At 41.1% G+C, this 23,629-nt stretch overlaps 2 protein-coding genes across 5 annotated transcripts in view; one reads left to right on the forward strand and one right to left on the reverse strand.

Annotated features, from left to right (window-relative positions):
* Positions 1-23,629, forward strand: part of MED12L (mediator complex subunit 12L) — a 316,418-nt gene that overhangs the window by 115,467 nt on the left and 177,322 nt on the right. The gene's annotated exons all lie outside the window — the stretch shown is intronic.
* P2RY14 (purinergic receptor P2Y14) overlaps positions 8,161-23,629 on the reverse strand; it is a 48,282-nt gene continuing 32,813 nt past the window's right edge. For 2 of the 4 annotated variants that reach the window (XM_045851260.1, XM_045851259.1), the window contains exon 2: positions 8,161-10,371. In XM_045851260.1, coding sequence (XP_045707216.1) covers positions 9,335-10,345 — 1,011 coding nt within the window. In that variant the 5' untranslated portion in view covers positions 10,346-10,371 and the 3' untranslated portion in view covers positions 8,161-9,334. Of the gene's footprint in view, positions 10,372-12,374; positions 12,523-16,717; positions 16,774-23,629 lie in introns of those variants that run through there. The other 2 variants (XM_045851258.1, XM_045851261.1) reach the window with 2 other exon arrangements.

Raw genomic sequence — 23,629 nt, forward strand, 5'->3', positions numbered from 1 at the left:
TGAAGTTCTCCTAAAGAAGTTCTTTTCAATTTTGTGTATATGCTTTCTTAAGCAATTAGGATTTGTCTATTCTAATTTTCGAGGGAAAGTTCTTATTTGTCCATTGTAGTACCTCTAGTTTTTTTTTTTAAACACCAAAGATGTGTTTGGCATCATAATGACTTTAAAGAACATCAGTTTTTTGTGCCTTGAAAAGGATTATGAGTTAAAGATATTAGGCGTTCAAGCAAAATTTCTTTAGTTCTACCTACATACTGATACTCATTAGCCTTTAAAATCTATCATTTTAAACACTTGTTGCAGTTTGGATCCTGCTGGAGACACCTATTAATAAACAAAAAAATGTAACTTTACATAGTCTGATGAAGTACTCTCTGCTTTATTTCTCGTTATTCTTTTTTGCTCATTGTAGACAAATCTGATAGTAGAAATAGAAGTAGTACTTTATTATGCAGAGAGATAACTATTGTTAACATTTTCAGCACATACATTAAAAAAATTTCTGTGTGTATGTATGCCCACTTAAAAATGTTATTATATTGTACATACTGTTTTATGGTTTGTATTTTTTCATTGAAGAATATATTGGAAATGTCTAAGTTATGAGAAGAGACTTACAATGAACATTTGTCGGTTTAGCCCAAACAGCTTAATGAATTGAGACACAGGTATTTAGTAACTATTAGATTGTGTAGAAGTATGCTTCTTAATTGTTTGGGTCATTGTTCATTCTGCCTGTGGACAAGCAAGTATTTACTGGGTGTCTGAATGGAGCCCAGCACCGTGAGGGACCCAATGAAAAGGCACTCTCTCATCCCTGTCATCGGTTGGCTCTGTCAGGCTACGTTTCTTGAATAAGGGTAGCTTTTATAAAAGAGAAGATAAGGTTATGTTTTGAGCATGTTTGAGGAAGTTCTAAATCTGCTGGTACAAAGTTGATTTGTAATTGCAGAACTGTTTCCTGGTCAGTTAGGGTCTGGTTTCTTCTATTGCTTCATTGGTTTGGTAGGTGCTTTGGTTTTTCCTTTTTCTCCTAATAATTCTTAGTCACTTTTCCAGATGATTTGGAAAAAGTCAGAAGAAACCTCTCATGAATCTAAGTTGAATCTCTTTTGGTATTCACTTTTGAACAAAAAAATTTCTCAAGATTATGAGAAATGTCAGGCTAGAGAGAGTGAATTTAGGGAGAGTCTAAGGGAACTTCTGACAAAAGCAATGTGAGGATGCTTATGATGAACGTAGCCACTTGTTTCAGATATTCTGGTGTTCTCCCAAAATAATGTAATTATTTTTATTTTGCAAAAGAAGAGTTGTTTTTTTTAAAACGTATTCACTTTATAAACTAGAGGAAAAAATCCAAATCTTTCTCAGACTCTGTACTTGACTTTTGGTGAAGAACCAGTGTTAACTTGCATCACAGTTGCACCAGGAAGTGACCTGTCTTTTCAGATAGGACTCACCAGAAAACACACTTCAGAAAGACGTGCTTGCAGACAGACAGTCAGGCGGGTGAACAGCTGTGACCAGGGTCAACATTTCAATGGGGATGGAGAGGGTTTGGTGGGATGGGGTTGGCTGCCAGCTGAGTAGTGAATGGTTTAACATGGTGTGCAGGAAAACTGAAATAAAAAGGATTCTGGTAAAGTTTCTGTTTTTCTTTTTTTAGATGGGTGTATTTATATATTTACTTCCATCTATGTCCACTTTGCAGATATGGACAGAGTGAAGAAGTGTATTGACTGTTCTTAAAAACCCACCAAAGCCACAGTTTTGTGTCTGGATTGCCAAATATGAAAGTGCTAATCCTGGATTTCAGTGTTCTGTTTCCTTTCTGGAATACTGAGAAACCACACTTTCAATAGTGAAACTGAACTGTGTTCTTCCTTTAGAGAAAGAGCTGGAGGCAACCCGGCTTTTCTTGGAAGTTTATTCACAGTAGAAATAGGCTTTCTTTTGGGCTATTGTCCCTGTTTTTGTTTTTGTTTTTAACATGAGTTCCATTTGAATTTCCATGAGTCACTTCTTTCTGTTTCATTAAGGACAGATGTTTTTCATGTTGTATCTTGTTAGCGTTCTAGGAAATTACAGATCATCACTAACAAGTATTTCAGAAACCCCAGTGGGAAGAAGTGCGGGGAAGTTATTTTTACCTCGGCCATGGTGATACTTTTTATTAGAAATGATGCATTAGTTACTTTAATGGGTATTTTGTATGTTTAAAATAAAAGAAAAAATTGAAGCTAAATTGCCCCATGAATTGAGAAAGAAAATCTTTATGTAGCTGTCTCTCCCGCCCACATAATGCATGTTTCTGATTTTATTGGACACAAATGCCAAATAACAGTGTTTCATTAGAAGTATCATTTTTAATGTTTAACATTATTAAAATTGGCCTTTTAAAGGTAGTGCGGTAGCCCTCTGGAACTAATGAGGAGGGGGAAACCAATGTTGGGGTCTGTCGCCACTGCCACAGCCAGACACGGGCCTGAGAACTTATTTTCTTTAAGGAAATCCATGACGTGTGGGAGATTCCTCTCGAACAGCTGCACGGTTAGACTCCAGTGCCCTGGCACTTAACACTTCTCAAGATGAAAGTGTTGGACAGAGACAGTGGTCACAGAGGAGGCCAATAGGGCATCCCTTCCCCTGCCCCCCTACCTTGAGTTCACAGAGATTCTAAGTGGAGTGACCGGGGCAGTGGAACAATAGTGTTCCACTGCTGCCACTCTCCGTGTGGAATTTGCAATTTAGGGTGCTCTCAGCTCAACAGCAGTTTGCATCCTGAAACTTTTTATGATCTTGGAGCAGAGGGTGGTTCCTTGGTTAATGAATGGTGGTGATCTGTAGCAGCTATGTGGCTTCAGATCAACCTTCTCTCTGGAGCCACAGTACTTTTGGTTCACGTACTGAAAGGTTTTTTTTTTTTTTTTTTAAAGCACACAATCCCCTTTCCCACCTGGATTAGTGCAAAGACTTGTTTTCCTTCCTCAGAGTAGTAGCTTCTAATTTGTGAGTTATGGACATCATTAGACAAAGCATTTTTAAAGTGAGGTGTACATACAGATCTTCCAAGATGATGCCTTTTCTGCATGATTTAAACTTTGCCCTAGTTTGGTACGTTATTAATGAAAGAGAGTAAGGGCTTGGAAATGTTTTGAAGGCAAAGGTGTTTTGCCCATTCGGGAATGTGAAGGGGGTTGTAAGAGTGACTGAGCACGCTCCTTGCCCTTCCCCTTGCCCCTCCTTTTGTCTTTCTGCCTTTTTACTGGCCGCACAGTGGTGCTGGGTCAACGCAAAGTCCATTTCACCTTTCTGTTGTGCGGTGTGACTGCTGTTTGACCTATGGATGTAGAATAATTCATTGGAGGGAAAGCCCTAAAAAAGAACTTTTAAAGGTTATCACTGAGTTCATTTTCTTTTCCACTTGAGTCGTTATCGTCCGTCCTCTTAAAATGACATTATGAGTAACACATTTTCAAAGCTCAAAACACATTTTATAAACTTTGCAGTTACTTTCCAGGAGAAGGTTCTTTGGAGAAATTCTCCCTTTCCCTTGTCATGCGAATCTTTGTTTCCTGACAAAGCAAAGAAAAATTGTAACAACAAATACTTAACTGACTGCAGGCTGCCACCTCAGTGCCCACCCTCGGGAATATTTTTGTGACTTTTAGAAAGTTACTGTGTAGAAGGGGTGACAAGGAATTTTCAGAACCTGCAAGATACAAATGTGCTACTGGCTGCTAGGACCTGTGGAATCCAGGAGGTGCCTGAGCTGGGTAAAGGGATGCCTCTGGGAGGTGGAGAACAGCGTCATGCTTGGGGCATGATTCAGATGATTGGGCTGTGGGGACCATGCTTGGGGACTCTTAGACAGTCTGAGTGTTGGGAGTGTCTGAGCAGGACCTGTGTGAGGACAAGGATGAGACCATATCTTGGATCAACCTGGTCAACCTCAGATGCTTTAATGAGTAAGCAGTGGAGAGCTCAGGGACATTACATGGAGGAGCTCTCAGTTCGGCAGCAAGGTAAGTCTGCGGTGTCTGAATGTGTTGGGTTAGGGGAGAAAGTGCAGGACGTGATACCAGTTTGAGGATGGTTGTTTGCGGTCATTTTGGGTGAGAAGCAGCGAGGTTCTGAAATTAGACGGGAAGAGGTGGGCAGTTAGGTGCCCTCACAGAGGTGAGATCAGTGCCCTGTGGTGGGAGGGGAGCGTCCAGTGTTTCAGTTCCGGGAAGGGGAGTCTGAGAAAGACGATTAGGTATGTTGACTTCCTGTGTTTTTAGTGCCATCTCATTATTTGACATAGCACAGCTTGATCTTCACTCCTTTCAGTTAGATATTAAATGTTCCTCAGCACTTGATTTGTCATAACCAGGCCACCCTGAATGTAACTCTGTGAAGTTGTTTTGAATAGCATTGGATGGAAACACTGGTTTTCCTATCAAAAAATCACTTTTTATTCACTTAAATGCTTTTGTAATAATAAACATAAAATACACATTTTTTATGATACAAAGTTGAAATTGCCTTTTAGTTAGCAAACAAAATGAGGATTAATTTCTCATTCCAGTCACTAAGATGTCAGAGAGCTGGTATTTTTTTCAGAAAGCTAAGGGGTTAAAGTAGAACATAAATAATTAATGGCTTGAAAAAAGCTACAAAGTTACATGTAGAAAATCTTTTAGCTTAGAAAAGGGATTATCAAGAAATTATTTTAAGTAGTACTAAGTTGTATATGGAGATGATAAGCTATTTTTCGGTGTCTTTTTATGCAGGAGATGGAAGGAGAGGAAAGTAAGCCCTTAGGACTTTGTCATATACTTCGAGAGGGTGGCCTAGCAGTTCACCAGCGACTGGGATTGGGGTGGGAGGGGTGAACCCCCAGACATGCTGATACAGTGGGGGTGGAACAACGAGGTGACCCCGACCCAGAGTCTCGCATTGTGGGTCCCCAAAGCACTGAAGATAGTGGTTTTGGAAGTGGGATGAGGTGGGTTGGGAGATCTTAACTTGGGCCATGAGAAGTCACAGAATTATACAATGAGGCACTTCAACTTGATGAGTGAAAATACTTTTCATATACAATGTTCTATTGTTGAGATGGGCCTTTCTGTATAATGCTGCTTCCATAATTTTTCCCCAGCTTCTACTGGAGGTGGGGAAGATAGGATTGGAGTAACCTCTATTCCCCATCAGCTCTGAAACCTTATTTTGTGGAGTTTTTTTTTTCTTATAGCTGGTTTATAGTAAGGTTTTAGAAATATACTTACTCCAGGTAAAGTAATACAACATTTAATCATTTTGTACAAACAGTGCTATGAAATGGTTAAAGCATTTTTTAAAGTGGCATATGAGAAAGGAAAACTGTACTTTGTTAAAGATGTTTCTTTGGGGGAGATATTTTGTAATGAAATGGAATTTGCATGCCTTTGGGTACTTGCAGAATATAAATGGGTGAGCAGAGGAGACAGTGGCTTTTACTCCTGAAGGCTGCACGGCACCGCCTCCCTCCTGCCCCAAGCGCACAGTGCTGTTCACCCGGACACGTCCCGTGTCATTTTGGGGGGCAATAATCTGTTTCGTTTGTAATTTTTATGATGTTATCTGTGTTATAGACATTTTCTGTATTAATAGAGATACTGAGTTTCCCTTTTTCTCTAGAGTCAGTTAAAGAATAGAGGTGGGTTAAGGACAGACTGCAGAATTAATGGCATATAATTTACTACATGAAATAGGAGCACAGCTTAGTGTAAGGGTGTTTAGAGTTTCTGGATTATCTTTCTTGCTGAAGCCAGTGTATCAAGACTCTTCATTTGTAGGTCACAAAGAGATACAGTTAAAATAGTACTTATACAATAAAAGAGATTTATTGGCTGATGGCCCCAAATGTCCACAGTTGTGGGTATGGCTTTAGTTGAAGGATAATGAGAACCTCCGGTGATAGGACCAGGGCTGAATTCATACCTCTCCTCTAGCCACCTTGCATGGTGTTGGTTTCAGCTCATAGAAAGCTGTAGGCTTTCCTTTTGCGTTAGTAAAATGAAAGAAGCACTTCTAGACTTTCCATGTTGACAGCAAGCCCTCTAGAGAATTTCTTCAGAATTTTGGGACTTGCTCTCATTAGGCCATGTTCCATCTCAGCTTGTGGCCAGTGAAATTGGACATGAACAATGAACAGTTTTGGCCAGACCCTGATGTCTCAGGGACAGGACAGGCTCTAGGACAGTATATGGCTGAGAACAGGGAAAGGTAAATTTTCCCAAAGGAAAATTTTTGCTTTGATCGATGAGAAAAAAGAGTGTAGAACCTGAGGACAGAACTTCCCAGATAAGAAAAAACTAAAGGAATTCATCATCACCAAACCGTTATTACATGACATGTTAAAGGCACTTATTTAAGAAGAAGAAGATCAATACTATGAACAATAAAATGGCAATAAATACATATCTATAAACAATTGAATCTAAAAGCAAACTAAGCAAACAAGAACAGAGACAGAATCATGGGTACAGAGAGAGTTTTGGTGGTTGTCAGATGGGAGGGGTGTGGGGGAATGGGTGAAGAGGTGAGGGGATAAGAAGTAGAAATAGGTAGGTACAGAATAGCCAGGGGGCTGTAAAGTGCAGTATAGGAAATGGAATAGCCAAAGAACTTACACACGTGATCCATGGAAATGAACAATGGTGTGGGGACCGCCTGAGCGAGTGGGGTTCTGGTGGAGGCGGGCAAAGGGAGAAAGATTGAGATAACTGTAATCACATAATCAGTAAAATATAATTTAAAAAGAAAGAACCTGAGGAGATAACCACCAAACAAGCACTACTGTTGATAGCATTTTGTAAAAGATAGTTGCAAGGTTCAGCCATCTCTGTGGGTGGGTTCATGTGTAATCTTTTTATAGGATTGCCATTTCTTTGTTTTTTGATTCTTGTCTCAAATGTTTCTTTCATAAAAACACTTTAGAGTATTTTTGTATGGGTGGTTGAATCAGTTGTGCATCAACACTGAACCTCAGTTTAGTTAAAGAAAATGTAATTAAAGTGGCATTTTTAGTCTTAGTCAAGAGCCATTTCTGAATACCTTTCTGTTAGATTTCTTCATTTCAGATGTTGCAGAGCAGCTGTTGGTATATCATGTTCTGTCCACAAATATGTTTCTTTTCATTACTGTCCCAGCAATTTAGAATTTTCTGATTTTATATCCCTTGACAACACAGAGAAACGATTGGCTGAAGCTTAAGGGCCTGTTGGCCTCTCAGTGAGACTGGAGCTCTCGGCTCACAGTCAGCTTCGGCATTCCCTATTATCCATTTTCTTACAACTGAGGTGACGTGGCCTTCCTCACCACTTTGGGCACCCGAGCTTGTAAGCTGCACAAGGCAGCCTGAGCTCTCGAAGACCTGCACTAGTGCTTTACCTACAGAGGACCTGGGAAGTGGTCCCTGCTGCCTCCCTGCAGCAGTGTCTCTGAGTTATCCATTTTTGCACTGCTCTAGCACTTGCTTTTTTGCTGTGGCCCTGGATCTGAGTTCTAAAATGTAGTGACTGTTACTCACCTCTTGCTTCACAATATCCTTATCTGCATTGCATGTTGCTTCCTGAGAAATCTTGCCTTTCGCATGATTGCTCTGTTGTAGCACAGTGGTACAAATGTATTACTTGGTGCTACTCATCTCTTTTTCACTTTCATTTTCTCTTGTGGCTCATTAGGGGTATTTAAAACACCGGCATTTAGTAATTTGTCCTGGCCAATGGAAATGATGAAGAGTAAGCACAGTGAATTTCTTTTGCAAATATATTTACCCAAACAAATACTGCAAGCTTACTTTGACTGAGCATGTTATATTAGTAGGTTGGTGATTTTGTCTTTTGACCCAGAGTTGGGAGCAGGGATCTTTTACAGGGGTAAAAAGTGGACACATTATATAAAAACTTTCCATTCTCTTCCTCAATTTAAAATTTGTTTTTTGAGCTTTGCCTAAAATCTGATGAGGTCCTAGAGCATATGCAATACTCATTTTGAAAAGACAGTAGTAAATAGAATTTGAATGTCCTTATTAGCATGCATAATTGAGTGTATTAAAGAAACCACCCCATGTCTTGACTGTGAGGTAATCTGGTAGTTTTTTTCATAATTTGATTATTTAAAAAATTGAGAGTATTAAAAATGTTTTATTAGTACATATACAGTAAAGAATGACATATATAAACATGACTTACAAGATTGAAGAGAACATTTGAAAGTTGGGCTTAATGTCTTCTAACCAGTTAATAGCAGAGAAAGAATTATTTTGATAACTCATATGCCAGCAAACAAACATTTCATATCTGCACATATTCATTTGTTTTTCGGAAAATGTGATGTGTAAAGTTTTACTTTATGTATAGTTTCTCACTCATTACTGTAAATTTTCGATTTTTTTAAATCAAGTCCAGTTGCTTTCTAAAAAAAAAACTGCTTCACTCACCCCTAGAGAAGAATGTGTGTTTCCGGCCTGACGTGTGTGTGTGTGTGTGTGTGTGTGTGTGTATGTATGTGTGTGTGTGTGTCTTTGCCCAGCCATCCTTTTCTTTCGTCCATGCCACTGAACAGAGGAGGATGCTGGTGACACAGACCAGTACCTAGCTTCCCTCAGGAGAGTCCACTTCTAAAAATATTCTAACACCAGACCTCCGGGCTCATTAAGTGGCTTAACAAGTCTCTGTAGAGAACATACCTAAAATGCATTTTATGTCATCTTCAAAATGCTATCAGAAAAAAATTATGTTTTTTATTGCAAAGTATATAAATTTGATCTGCTTTCTTTTGAAATGCCATGAGATAAATCAGTAGGGAATGTCTTAAGTGATTTTCTGAGTGTCCACTTTTTCTCCTTCTTCAAATCAGAGAAAACTTGACTCTTTCTCTACCCAGGCCTTTAGTCCTTTATCAAACTGTGCATACTTTTAAGTTGGTCTTTAATGAGCCTGTTGAAAAAATTTCCATAACTTACAAACTCAATTCTTGTGTTTAGAGATGGAAGACACCCTTGTGAATTGTCTTGATTGCTTTTTATTTTCTTATTTGCTATTTAAAGTTGTACATTAACTGACCAGATTAGTGATTATAAATTTAAACCTTCTATTTTGATATGATCGAAATATGTATGCATTATTTTTTTCTTTTGTATTACACATAAGCATGGAAACTCACATTTTAATTTATTATCACACTAAATTGGATAGTAATGCCCAGAGGTGATGCGTAATGTCTTGGCAGTTTTCGGATTTGCCCCTCTCGCTGGTAACTGAGCGCCACACATGTGCCCCAGGCTGTGCGGGAGCGGCGGCAGGAATCACAGCGTGTCTGTGCTTTCAGGCGCTGCTTGTGCCCTCCTGCATCGGGACGTTTCTGAGTCATCCTGAGCTGTTAGTGAGATGTGCAGTTTCTTACACAAGATTTCTCTAAATGGCTGGCACAGAAAGAAATAAATAACAGGGTCCAAGCACACGTTGGCAGCGGACAGCAGCAGAGTGAACTCCTTCACATAGTACAGGATTTCTCGGGACCGGCAGCTGTAGTGTGCTTCCGTCTGGCTCTTTGTGTAGAAGATTCTGACAATGTGGTAAGGTACGAAACAGACAAAAAACACTAACATGATGCTGAATATATTACGGCTAGATTTCTTCTTGACCGAAATGGAATTCCTTCTAGACTTAAGGTGGGACTTGAAGATTTTCCTTGTGATAGCAGTGTAGAAAATGATTAACAAAAGAAACACAATCCAGAAGATGCCCACAAAGATGTAGTTGGATGCTTTGTGCCACTTTAGTCCCAGTTCGTTCTTAAGTTCCATGCATTTTATATGTGTGACGTCCTTAACACTTTGGTTGGTGAGGATAATGTTGGGGACAGCGAGAAGGAGCATCAGTAGCCACACCATCACCGACAGGAGTTTGCTATAAGTCACTGACTGGATGAAAGATGTCAAAAGAGGCTTCACGATTTTGTAGTATCTGTCGAAGCTGATGAGCCCAAAGAACACAATGCTGACGTACATGTTGACATAGAAAAGCACTGCCGAGACCCTGCACACGAACACGCCCAGCTGCCAGGGGCCCAGGCCCGAGTCACTGAGGATCTTGAACGGAAACGTCAGGCTCATCAGGAAGTCAGCGACAACGATGCTCTTCAGGTAGATGATGAAACTCTTCGAGCTGGGCACATAGAAGAAGATCCATGCTGACACGCTGTTGAGCAGGATCCCCGCGATGAAGACCATCAGGTACAGCACGGGAATGACTTGCTGTATGATGAGGGCGTTTCGGGAGCAGGACTCGGGGGGCTGAGGGGTGGTGGAATTCATCTTTTTGTCACTCCCGAAGGTGAGGCCTGGAAAGCAATGGGAAATAATGTTTTAGAGGCCTTCTTATGGCCTCCATGTTAATTGCCAAATAATAAAACAAAAGACAGTGCATATAGTCAAGCCCACCACACTCTTGAAATAAAGTTTTGTTACATGCTAGGCACCCTTCCCTCCCTCCTTTTTTTACCCCCTTTGGGGAAGGGAAGCGCAGAGTGGTAGATGGCAGGACCGACGAATGGGCGAGGCAGGACAGCCTGAGAGCCGTGGGTGATGTAAGGAGCATCGTTTCTCTAAAATGACAGTGGCTCCCTGTAAAACTCCACAACTCTAGGGTACACTCATTTAAACATAGCCGCAGAAGGTCTGAGATTGTAAAAACAGAATCTGTTTTCTTTGTTCAGAACTTTGTTTAATACATCAGGTGTCAGAGCTATTGCTACAGATGTGACTCTTTAAAAAGCCTGCCCTGCATATATTCTGGACATAACACATCCAAGTATAACTGGTATTTCTGATACGGAAGTTGGGGCACCTTTTAACGCTGAGCTTTTCTGTGTTTTTTTTTTTCCATTGAAAAACTGAGTTGCATTATTTTTATAAATTAGAAAACAAACACATACAAATGATAACAGTACATTCTGGATCTGCACTGTTCAGTACAGTAGCCATAAGCCACATGTGGCTGGAGAGCACTTGAACTGTGGCCAGTCCAGACAGAGATGTGAAATAAGGATAAAATGCACACTGAATTTTATAGGCCTCATACCAAAAAAAGTAAAATATTTTAATATTGATTACATTTGAAGTTATATTTTAGAAATATTCTGTTAAAGAAAATATATTAGTAATTTTTGGTTTTACCCTCACCCAAGGACATACTTACTGATTTTAGAGAGAGGGAAAGGGAGGGAGAATGAGAGGGAGAGAAACATTGATGTGAGAGAGAAACCCAGATTGCCTCTTGTAAACACCCCGACCAGGAACCCGACCTGCAGCCTAGGCGTGTGCCCTGACCAGGAATCAAACCTGTGACCTTTCAGTTTGAGGGATGATGCCCAACCAACTGAGCCACACTGGCCAGGGCATATTAATAAATTTTAATTTTAGTTTTTATTTTTAGAGAGGAAGGGAGAAAGAAGGGAAGAGAAACATTCATGTCTGAGGTAAACATTGATCGATTGCCTCTTGCATACCCCAGCCAGGAACCTGGCCTGCAGCCCAAGCATGTACCCTGACTGGGAATGGAATCAGCAACCTTTTGGTCTGTGGAGCAATGCCCAACCCACTGAGCCATACCAGTCAGGACTTAATTTTACTTTTTAAGAATATGGCTGGTAGTAAAGTTAAAATTACATATATGGCTCACGTCATATTTACTATATATTGGACAGCACTGTTCTAAGTATTACTCAGAACCTTCTTTGGTTAGGGAATTCTCTGTGTTCCTCCCTGAGGTCAGACATACTGATTTAGGGTGGTTCCACCCAATTCCACCCTTTGAAAGGTGATTGATACATCAAAGCAAGTATTGACTGCCCATCTTATATGTAATAGCAACATATTGCTGAAAACCCTCAGCAATACCCTTGCCTTTAGAATAAAATTGTAGTTCTTTAATTCTGAGCTCCCTTTGGTCTAATCACTGCTTCCTCCACCTCCAGCAGTAAGTCTCTGCTGTCCTGAACCCTTCTGACTCCTTGTAGGTTCTATAATTTCTTTTACTTTGGACCTTTGCACAAACTTTCATTTGTGTGCAAAACTCATTCTTGGCGTTTTTGATGGCTACCTCCTTGGTGGATAAATCCTCCTCATCCTTGAGGCCTCAGCTTGGATGTCACTTTTTTTTTTATCCTCACCTGACATGCTCACTGATTCTTGAGAGAGGGGAAGGAAGGGAAAGAAAAAGGAGAGAAACATTGATCGGTTGCCTCTCATACGTGCCCTGACTGGGGACTGAACCCGCCACCTTTTGGTTTATGGGACCATGTTCCAATGAACTGAGCCACACTGGCCAGGGCATTGATGTTACTTTCTTTAGGAGACATTTCCACCCCAAGCCTTGCTGGGTGCACTGGGTGTGGGGTTCCGTGTGTGTGCTCGTAGTTCTGTGCCACTCTCCTCTCACAGCACTCGTCTCTTCGACCTTGTTTTTCTGTTTCTTCCACTTTTGTAAGTCTCTTTAAAGGAGAAAGACCATGTCATTTTTTACCATTGTATTCCTAGACAGTTAAAATATTTGTGAAATAAATATGCAATATGGGAATATAAGACATGAAGCCCTGCTCTTAAATTTGTATCTAGTCAGAGATCACAGGAAAGATTGTGGAGGATTGTGGGTTCTTTGAGGTCAGAGAATCTATCTTGTTCATCCTTGTATTTCTGGTGCCAAGCAAGGTGCTTTACACACAGTGGGTGAAGTCAGTAAAATAAAGGTAGTGTGAGAAAGTGGAATTTGGAAATGTGGGATATGAAATACAGTCACATTGCAAATAGAAAAATCCTACAAGCAAACTTGGTGTGCTGTTGTCCACACAAGTCTTGCTTTTGTGTACTCTTCCTTCGTGCATGCCGGGTGGCAAAACTAGGTCTGTTTCTAGCCTGTCTCTGAACTTCCTTCAGAAGGAAATCTTATTTCCTGCACACTTGGTCTAGTCATAGTGGTTTATACTCTTTTACTTCTTTGTAGGTCTTCAGTAGCTTGTTTTATATTTTATATGAAAAGCAAAGGGGCTACATTTTCTATTTTTAACTGTTCACTGTGACAAAGAATCTGTGACTAGTAATTAATTTTGTCTCATTCCATGGTGGTCAGATGCAGCTTATTCTAAGAGCCAGACTCACAGGGGTAAGCTGTTTGCTCCCAGGGGTCATATTCCCCCCTCAGTCTGTGAGCTGCAGTAATTGCCTAGGGTTTACAATATTAAAAAATGTAGATGTAAATATATTTTAAAGTACTGTAGAGGGAAATATCGTATAAGATAATTATGTAGTGAAATAGTAAAGAATTTTCAGAAATGTTTGAGAGCCAAATTTTACTCTGTGTGGAAACATTAAATCACTATATATAGAAATAGTAAAGAATTTCCTAGAAATGATTTAGGGAGAGCCACAGTTCCTTTGCGTGTAGATCTGTATAAACACATTTTTCTCAGTCTTGTGACATATACTTTTGAGCTGCAATATGTCTGCCTGTGTGCTGATACTGTGGGTCCAGAACTGTGCTTTCAGGTTCCTCTAAGTGTTGAGAGTCTGAGCGCGCACACCGAGGGGTGCTCCTCACTGCCTGCCTTGCCCCTCGCTGTGAGGCTGACTGCAGGGGCTGGCCGGCCCAGGCAGACTTCTAGCACAGGTGTGCCTTGCTCGATTGGGTTGGCCTATTTTTAAACAGTTGGAGACAACAATCTGCCTTTTAGGATGCTAGGGTTTGACATCCGGTAGTTGGGGGGAGGGGCAAGGGTATTCCTGCTGCCAGCCTGTGCCCTGTTTGGTTGGATATAGCAGCGGCAAATGAAAGGGCTACCCTACGTGAGTGACCAGCTAAAGGTACATCCAAGACAACTTTGGTAGTAATTTTTCAGCTCTTGGGTGTTTTTCTCTTTAGTGGTGGTATTGATGGTGGCACATTGTGTCCGGTAGGTACAAATTGTGCTGTGCTCGATCTTGGTGTCTCAGAGCATAGCAGCCTTTTCTACAGTGACAGATGGAGAGAGATGGGACAAAAGAGCGTCTACAAGCAGGTGGGTCAGTTTTATACATTGAGACCAAAAGGCAGGGATATGTGTTGCACGAAAACCAGGACCAGGTAATGAGATGTGTATCACTTTGACGTTGAAACATTTTCTCAGTCTCCCCTACTTATCTTTAGTATAAAGATGATTTAATGCCCTGATAAAGGGACGACCTGAGACTTCGAATCATTCTGCAGGTGGAGGAAATGCTGATTTTATACAGTAACTTAAAAATAAATAGGAACCAAATGAATCAGGAAGAAAAACAAAGAATGTCTTGGTGTGTCCCAACAACTCTCCCATCCCTGCCCCAAGGTCTCATTTGGTCTATTTCTAAGCTGCTTGCTGCAGCCCATTAAAGATGAAAGACAGGCGAAGGGAGGGGGAAGAAAGAAAAAGGAAAGGGACCTCTGACCATGATCAACGGAAAAAGTGGGCCCGCCGGTTTGTGGAGGTGTAGCCAGCCCTGTCCAAGGCAGTTAATTCTGAGATTATATCTGAATTTCTGTAGTGAAAGTGGTCATTATATTAACCTTGAGCTTTCAGGAATGCAAACATTGCTCCCTAAAGATCTCTGTGGGTGGCAGAAGTGTTTAAAGATTTTTAAGTGTGTAAGTCCTCAGCTTCACTGAGGCAGACTCTTCCTTTTCCACAAATGCAGGTAGAGGAGAATGAAGTGAAAAGGCTCGAGTTTTAGTCTTTATCCCATGGCTTTGGGTCTTTGGTGACTTAATTAAAGAATGTGGTCGAAGGGGATATATGAGCCCCCAAACACCTATATAATAGTGTCATATGAGTTGCTTTCTTTCCATATTTTTGCACAGCTAGAATATCAATGCTAAAGACTCATTCTAGTGTAGATGGTGAGCACGCTTGTCTTTTAGTGCAACTCGAGGTCTCAGGATGTGCACATGAAGTGTTTTCACGTTGTAGAACAGGAGTGTCAAACTCATTTTCATCGGGGGCCACATCAGCCTTGAGGTTCCCTTCAAAGGGCTGAATGTAATTTTAGGACCGTATAAATGTAACTATTCCTTAACTAGGTGCAAGGAGCTCAGCATTGCCTCTGGGTAGAAACAAGGTGCCCAGCCAGATAAAACAAGGTGGAGGGCCGGATTCGGCCCATGGGCCTTGTGTTTGCCACCTGTGCTGTAGAATATTGCATATAACTGTAGGGCTCTCTCTTTAAGTGGAATTTGCTGCTAGTTCATACAAGGCTATTCAAAGCAGTGCTCACCCCAGAAATACATCCGTCTTAATAGAAACATGCTCGGTTCATTACGCATCTTCTGAGTAATCACAGTGCCCCGTTTTTCTCCTCTACATGGGCCACCGCCTACCATTCTGACCGTGTGCTATCATTTTGTTTTCTCTGAAAAAGGGAAATGATTCCTCCGTAACCTTCTGCTGAAATTACCTGAGCTTATGATAATACTAGAGGGTTTTTTTCTTTTTTCATTCACCTTAGATTTTTGTGTGTGTGTGAGGTTTCTCTTCAGTGAAGGAATTTAGCCCAGTGAATGCTTGTTATCTTGAAGTAGACAAAGTGTTTATATTGATCCTGTGTTGTAGGAGAAAGTGAAGAATTAATTAAGTTAAATAAACACAAGAACATTTTCATTGGAGAAGTATATATGGTAGCAGTGCAATTACTTTTAAATTCAGCTTGTAAAATTGTGAAATATTTTAATGTGTGTTTATTGTTTTAGGGTAGTGGTCTTAGTTTTCAATAATAATTATTAATTTGGTGTGAACTCATGTGAAAAACTTGCAAACTCTTTACTTGAGATTGTTGGACATGAAGTGTTTTTAGTTACTGGTTTATTTTCCCCCCCTATGGAAGCAGATACTCAAATTCATTGAATTACTGAAGTTAACAATTGATCATTTTAGCCAGAAATCATAGGTGGGATTCTCTTGTTATTTTTTTTTTAAACCATCATACCAGATAATTATTTGTTATGGAAGACTGTTCTTGTCGTCTGCATTGTAGGATGTTTAGCAGCATCCCTGACTTTTATCTGCTAGAGAGAAGTTGTGACGCAGTGTCTCCAGACATTGCCAAATGTCCTGTGGGACACCACATCACTCTGGGTGATAACCCCTTGTCCGATGAGATGGATGTGTGCAGGGATAACATCTGAAAGCCGTATCGTCTGCATGCAAAAGGGTGAGTTTGGCAGAAGGGTGGTTAGATTTGGTTCTTCCTTATTCCAGGTCGTCACATTTCTTGTGCTTTAAACCAGCTGTTCTCCAACTTTAATGTGCATACACATCACTTGGGGATCTTGCTAAAATGAAGACTCATATTCCATAGGTCTGTAGTTGGGTGTGATATTAATGCTGTTAGCCCAGTGACCACATTTTGAGTAGCAAGTTTTTTTTTTCCAGACCTTGTACACATGAGACGTTTAGTAAGTATTTGGTGAGGAGGGTAAAATAACTTGTTTTTCTTTCCTGTAGTTGGGACTTCCAGGTAGGAAAAAGTTACATTATAAGGACCTTGAAATCTAGGATCTTTCCTAGAGTTTGTTCATTACAGACTTCCTTGTCATAATTGCATTCTTATGGTCTCCTGGAAATATAAATATGTATTTTATAGAAATCTACTTGAGAATAAGTGATAAATAAATTTTATATTTACCTATAATATTCCTAAAAGGTTGCGAAGTTCTCTTGGGAGAAAACAACAACCAAGGGACTGAGTTCTCCACAGAGCTACATTACATGCGGTCCCGGGTGGCGCCTAGCGTGCCCTGGTCAGGGCGATGCACTCCAAGGCCGTGGCTGCACTTGCTCCTGGGGAGGGAGGAGGAGCAAGTGGCCATATAGGGCAGTTGGACTTTTGCTGGGCTTGTGCTGTTGCCTCTGTTAAACTCTGAAGTCATTATGGGTAAATATTACTATCAGTGAATGCTAGGTGATTGAGTACATTGGTTTCGCAAACACTAGTTTCTGAGCTTTTATTTTGTATATTTGAAATCTTTCATAATTAGAAATAAATATATTTAGAGAATGGATTTCTTTCAAATCTTCCTGTATCAACTCCTACCTGTGAGGAACATTTTTCTCCCTGGTCTTTGTTCAGTTCTTAAAATGGGACAGTCTGGTGTTTCCCCCTCGCTCTTTCTGGTCCACATCAGAAGCTTTAATCTAGGGTATTTATTTGAGGTATTTTCATATGAGATGAATATTTGTTCTCTAGGTCATTTTTATAACACTAGGAAATAGTATAGATATGTGTAATCATTGTGTACATTTCTAAATTAACTGAAGCCATTTTCGTATTATCGCTGGTTTTATCTCCCTTGTCCTAATGTGTACCTTTTCTCCTCCCTTTTTGGTGCCAATATGTGACATCCTAGATGGTTTCCAGAATAGTTAACAATGGGTTTAATGGAAAGGGTACTTATATGGACTGCTTCTTCAGTCTTGTCATATTTGGTAATATTTTATGTTGTTAAATATATTTTGTCTTTAAATATATTTTATACTATTCAGTTGTATTAATTCTAATATATCATCATACTCCTGGCTTTTCTTCTTCCAAGGTTGGTTGGATGTTTTAGAATTCTTGCGTTGTGACTCTTGGTCCTGCCTCCTCCCCCGATGTTGTAACTCCTTATGGGTTGGTAAACAATGTCTTTGCTCCTAGGTCAAAAACCTGTGCCAAGAGGAAGTCATTATAAGCATGCCAGTTCATTTCGTAGAGGTTACTATTTTTTTTCTCTGCGGCTGACCATCCTCCTTGCTTCTCATAAATCCATTTCCTACTGGGCTCCTCTCTCTCTCTTTTTAAAGATTTTATTTACTTATTTTTAGAGAAAAGGAGGAAGAAAGAGAGGGAGAAAAACATCAATATGTGGTTGCCTCTCGCATACCCCCATCTGGAGACCTGGCCTGCAACGCAGGCATGTGCCCTGACTGGGAATTGGATTGGACTCCTTATTAAATTCTTGAGGTGGCTGTCCGACTCCTCTTTCTGGCCAGGGCTCTCCTTAGGCTCAGCCAGTGGGAACCTCACTTTCTCCTTCACTTGAAGGAGTAATCCCCTCTTACCTTCCTTCACTGCTCTGAACAGTTAATGCTTGATGCTCACAACAGTTCTTATAGGCTGCCAGGGACATCATTTCTAATTTCTTGTTCTTTTCTCAGTTGTCTTTTTCTCCTGACCTTTTTGCAGTCTGTGATGGGATTGATCTCCCCTGTTGACCTCTTTTGTTCTTAAGATGCATAGTAGTCTTTAGCTTCTCTGTGTTCCTGATCTTTCTTCCTTTGCCAGGACCTTTTGCTCGTTTGCTCACTAAATCTCTCTGAACATGTTTGTAAGGCACTGTGGAAATACACTGGCCACAGAGAACTTTCAGGAAGGCCACAGTCTAGGGGGAGGTCAAACAAAGTGGTACTCTTTTTTTCTTAAATAATCCTCCTCTGAGGACATGTTTCTAGTGATTTTTAGAGAGGAGGAGGTAGTTGAAGGGGAGAGGGAGGGACAGATGGAGGGAGATAGAGGGAGGGGGGAGAAACACTGATAGGTTGCTGCCCGTATGCACCTCGACTGGACATAGAACCCACCACCGAGGCATGTGCCCTGACTGGGAATCGAACCTGCAGCTTTTTGGTGCATGAATGATACTCCAACTAACTGAATCACATGGCCAGGACTAAAGTGGTATATTTGGATGTGACAAGGGGCTGTCATTGAAGGAGGAGCACCTGGCACCCACTGGCTTTAAGAATGGTGATATCATGTGCCTGTGGATGTTGACAAATGGATTGACTTTAGTCAGGCAAAGTGGGGGAGGAGGGAGTTTTGGGCAGAGAGAGCTGCTAGGTACGTGTACCAAAACACATGGGGTGCCAGTTTAGCAGTGGGGCATGGGTTGCTGAGCTATTGGGTGACACACGGAGCCTTGCCAGTGACTTACTATTACCACCAGTTTGCAAGTGAGGAAACTGATGCTTAGAATATTAAGTAACTCACTGAAAGCAAGGTGGGCAGCTAACGCATGACGAGACAGTATTCAAACATAGGTCAGTTTAACTCACAGCCAGTTGGGGGTATGTGGGGCAGCATGTTTTGTGCTTGCTTGTGAGTACGAGTGTGTACATGGGCCTTTCAGCTTTCTTCTGCAGTCTCTTCTTTAGCCGTCAGTATTTTTTTTGAGGGAAGACATACCTGTGTGTGAGTTTGTGAGTATATATGTCCTGTTTTTGATCAGGGTTGTAAGTGTCTAAAGGTGTGGATTCCTTTACTCTCTCCAGTTAGCCTCCAGGTGCCACACCATAGAAACCTCCATTTCATTTGATATTTTCTGAAAGTATGAATGTGTTTCTGACTTTTGATTTCAACTCAGCTTTCTGTCTCCTGCACTGATGTCTAAGCAAAGGTGTAGAATTGGACCGCTCATAATGGTGATTAAAACAAAAGACATCGATCTCTAAGTGGTGCAAACTGCTGCACATGGTTTGAATGCACGTGCACATGGGTTCCCTGGGGCCTCTGGCAGAGGACGTCTCTGCTTGTTGCTGCTCCTTGTTTTCAGTCTGGTTTTCCTTGTAGTAAAAATCAAGACATGAACTCTTGAGTAGGTCTGACTTGATCCTCCTACCTCCTGGCCACTGTGGCCCATCGACCTCACTTGCAAGTCGGAGTCCAGGTCAGTGACACACGGGCTTGAATTTAACTTAAAATTGTATGAACGCTATGGTCACATATTTTAGTTGAGAAACTGCTAATTAGTTCTCACATTAGAAATATCTACAGGCTTTTCTTAAGCTGAATTGCAGACACCTTTGAGCTTCCTCTTTTAACAAAGCATAAGCTCAGCTCTGTCTTGACTGCCAGGAGTCCTTCCTGGCCCTACTATTCAGACTCTAAAACCATGAAGATCAAAGTTTCCGAGTTTTGCTACAAACAGAGCCAACCCTTTGGTTATGTGTGACAGTGGGCAACTGGGTTAGTGTGGATAACAAGCTGATAATGTCAAAACCAGATCTTAACTTTTAATTCCAACCACTTCCCTTAAAGCACTTTTAGTAGAACTTGTAGCAAAGCGTAAGACTGCTGCATTCAAGAACTTGGATCTGTCTTCCCTTCTTGTGGTTGTACAGATGCATCATGGGAGCTGTTGGAGGAAGGCATGGTGCTGTGCAGGCACCAAACTTTTGGGGCCATGAAAATGGTCCCCCATCTTATACCAGGAACTGCATCTGGGTTTTCAAGATGGTCTTGAGGGATTTTTCTGTCTACAATTTTTGGTATAGTCCAGAGTTTCTCAACGTTGGCAGTGTTGACATTTTTTTTGTTTCAGTTCTTTGTTGGTGAACCATCTTGTGCATTGTTTAGCTGCACCCCCCATTGTGCCCACTAGGTGGTAGCAACACCCTATGACCTGCGATAATCAGAGATCTCCAGATAGTACTAAATGCTTCCACCGGTCTATTCCACTGAGAACCAGTGATATAGACCTTTAATAGTAGGTGTATATAATATCATTTTGATATAGGAAGATAATTTTGTCAGCTCTTTTATTGGTGCTAAACCTTAACTGTATATTGAATAACTTAGCAGTAAGTAGTTCATGTGCTTAGGCTTTAGAACGCGAAATAAGCTTTCTTACTGCTCTGTTGGAGTAATGGGCAGGCAGTGCAGCACAATGTAAAGGTATGTGTGTGGGATGCAGTGGACCTTGGTTTGACTAGGGCTCAGTTTCTTGCTGTGATTCTGGGATGTTACTAAGTGCCTCTGTGTTTCAGTTTTAAGATCTCTAAAATGAGGTGTTAGTGGTTAATACACCACGTGGTTCCTGTTCCTATGAGAGTCAGATACTAGGTCACTGGCAGTGTGACTCAGAGAAGCATTGGGGAATCAGTGAGTGACTCAAATGGCAATGGAATAATCAGCTGTCTCCGGCACTCTCAACCTGCCAGGACTTCCCCTGGCTCAGGCCCCACACATTCTCCCTACACGCCCACATTTATTTTAGGCTGATGTTCTTCTGCACTGTAGTTTGGGGCTGCAGGAGGCACAGAGCCTTTTCCCAGTCCTTCAGACCTGCTTGGGGTATTGGGCCCAGCAGAGCTTACATGGGGGAAGAAGGAGGGTGGGCTGTGCTCCTGATGGCCCCTCCATTCCAGTTGCAGAAGTGGCACTCAGCCATAGGGGATGAGTGTGAAGTCCACAGTATTTTACGCTGTTATTCAGCAATTCCATGCAAGCCTGCACTTTGCTGAGAGGGGTAAAAGCTATGAAACTCCCATCTTCTGAGTTTGGGAAACTGATTCCTTTCTCTGTCTGGAATTGGATTGAGCCACTTGGATGTGTTTTTCCAGCCTGTTCTTCTGCAGCATTATTTTGAAATACATGGTTCTTTTCCCTAGGGCCAGGCAAGGAAATGGATCTCTGACCTCGTTTTGCCTCACTGCGATGGTGTTTGCATTTCTCCATTAAGCAAGCAGTGCTCAGATCTCCAGATCTTGGGGCTTAGAGCATTAATGCATGTCCCTTTGCTATGGGAATGGGGAAGGTTATCAATTCTGAGAAACCAACAGCTTTAACGACTTAGCTAAATATCAATCACCTGTATATTCTAGATTCAGGCTTACATAGCCAAAGGAAAATAATAAAAATATCCAGGACTTGAGGTGGGAGTGGGAGTAGGGCAGAGAAATGATTCTCATACACTTGAAAACCTAAAATTTTGTGTACTTCGTACCTGTTGGAGGACTCAGTAACTCTTGATTTTAATAAAATACTGTGACAGTAACTTATAAATGGGTTGGTTCTTTAAGTGAATTTGTATTTTGTTAGACACAGCATGTGACAACAAAACAAGTGTGTTCATTTCAAAATGAGTAGGACTTAAATGCAAAAAACGCATTTTTGTGCAGCTTAAAGGTAGTGCTCGGAGTGCATGAAATGAAAGACCTTTACTTTCTATGAATCTTGAGCCCACAGAGTGGGACAGGTTGTTGAATGGGTGTGTCTTTTTTAGACCATTCCATTTGACATAGGTCATATTCCGAATTTTTCACTAAATACAGTTGGCCCTTCGTATCCATGGGTTTCACACCCATGGATTCAGTCAACTGAGGGTGGAAAACAGTATTTTCATATTCCCAACCATGGTTTTTCATCCATGGATGGGAGACACTGTTTTTGATCTGCAGTTGGTTGCTTCCCTGATGTAAAGGGTCAACTGTAGTTACTGGGGAGTCACAAGTTATTTACAGATTGTCAACTGTGTGGGGGTCAGCACCCCTAACCCTTATGGTGTTCAAGGGTCAACTATTTTTCACTTTTCCAATGGATTTCACTATGAGTCAGTCACGTATGTACGTTACAAGAAAGTCACCTTAGTTCTTGCTGTGCCCTGTAGGAGTGAGTTATAGATGCCATTTCTTCCCTGCTTTAGACGTGATGTCTATCTGTAAAATATGAGACTAGACAGCACTCCTTGCCACCTGTACCGGGCGTTGCAGAGTCCTGCTCGCCACTCTCTTGGACCATGACCAGTTTTGTTTCACTCCATGCCCCTCCCTCCGTCCCTCCCTCCCTCCCTCTCTCCCTCTCTCTCTTTCTTTCTTTTTCTACTGTAGCCTACACCAATTTCTAATCTTTTTTTTTTTTTGTATTTGCAGTATCTCTGTCTGTCCAGAGGCTATTTTCCTTCCATGTATAAACCTGCACAAGTCCTTAATAAAACAGTAAAAACCTTTAGGCCTACAAGTCATGAGAACCCAGTATCTGTAAAGTTGTTCAAGCTCTTTCCATCCTTAAATGACAAAAGTAAAAAGCTTCTCTCAGTAGAGAAGTAGTGATTCCCAGTATAAATGTGCTCATCTGGTTTGTAAGAACCACTCCCCACTAAAAGGAACCAGGGTTCCTTGGAGAAGGAACTGATTTGAAATCAGGCACACGGCAAGTACAAGGTGAGTTGAGGTACCTTGTGAGCAAAAAAAAGAAGAAGTGCTGAAGACCAATGGGGAAATATAGAAAAAAGGACTTGTAGGCACTTCTAATTTGACAGTTTGGACATCCACAAGAATGATAGTGATAGATGAAAATCTTTTGAAAAACAAGCCAAATTCAGGAAGTTTATAGTGATATTAAAGATATGGATGAGGTAAAAGACAAGTACCATATGATCTCATATATAAGTGGAACCTAATCAACAAAATAAACAAGCCAGCATATTATAACCAGAGACATGGAAATAAAGAACAAATTGACAGTAAGCAGAGAGGAGGGGAATAACAGGGCAAAGAAGGGGAAGAGTTGTCAAGGAACACGTATAAAGGACCTGTGGACAAAAATTAATCCTTGTGGGAGGGGACTGACTGTGGGAGGTGGGGGTGGGTTGGGCAAGGAAAAGTAGTGGAGGGAAATGGGGACAACTGTAATTGAACAACAAAGGTAAAATAAATTAAGAAAAAATAAAAATACAGACTTAAAAAAGGAAGGGTGAAATGGAGGAAGTTCTTTACCAAAGAAAGCCAGCTAGAAAATACAGAAGGGATGATAGAATTAGATAGTCACTGTTTTGCACTGATT

The sequence above is a fragment of the Phyllostomus hastatus genome, unplaced genomic scaffold (genome assembly GCF_019186645.2).
Source record: "Phyllostomus hastatus isolate PE091 unplaced genomic scaffold, TTU_PhHast_1.1 phas_contig_86, whole genome shotgun sequence".
Lineage (NCBI taxonomy): Eukaryota > Metazoa > Chordata > Mammalia > Chiroptera > Phyllostomidae > Phyllostomus > Phyllostomus hastatus.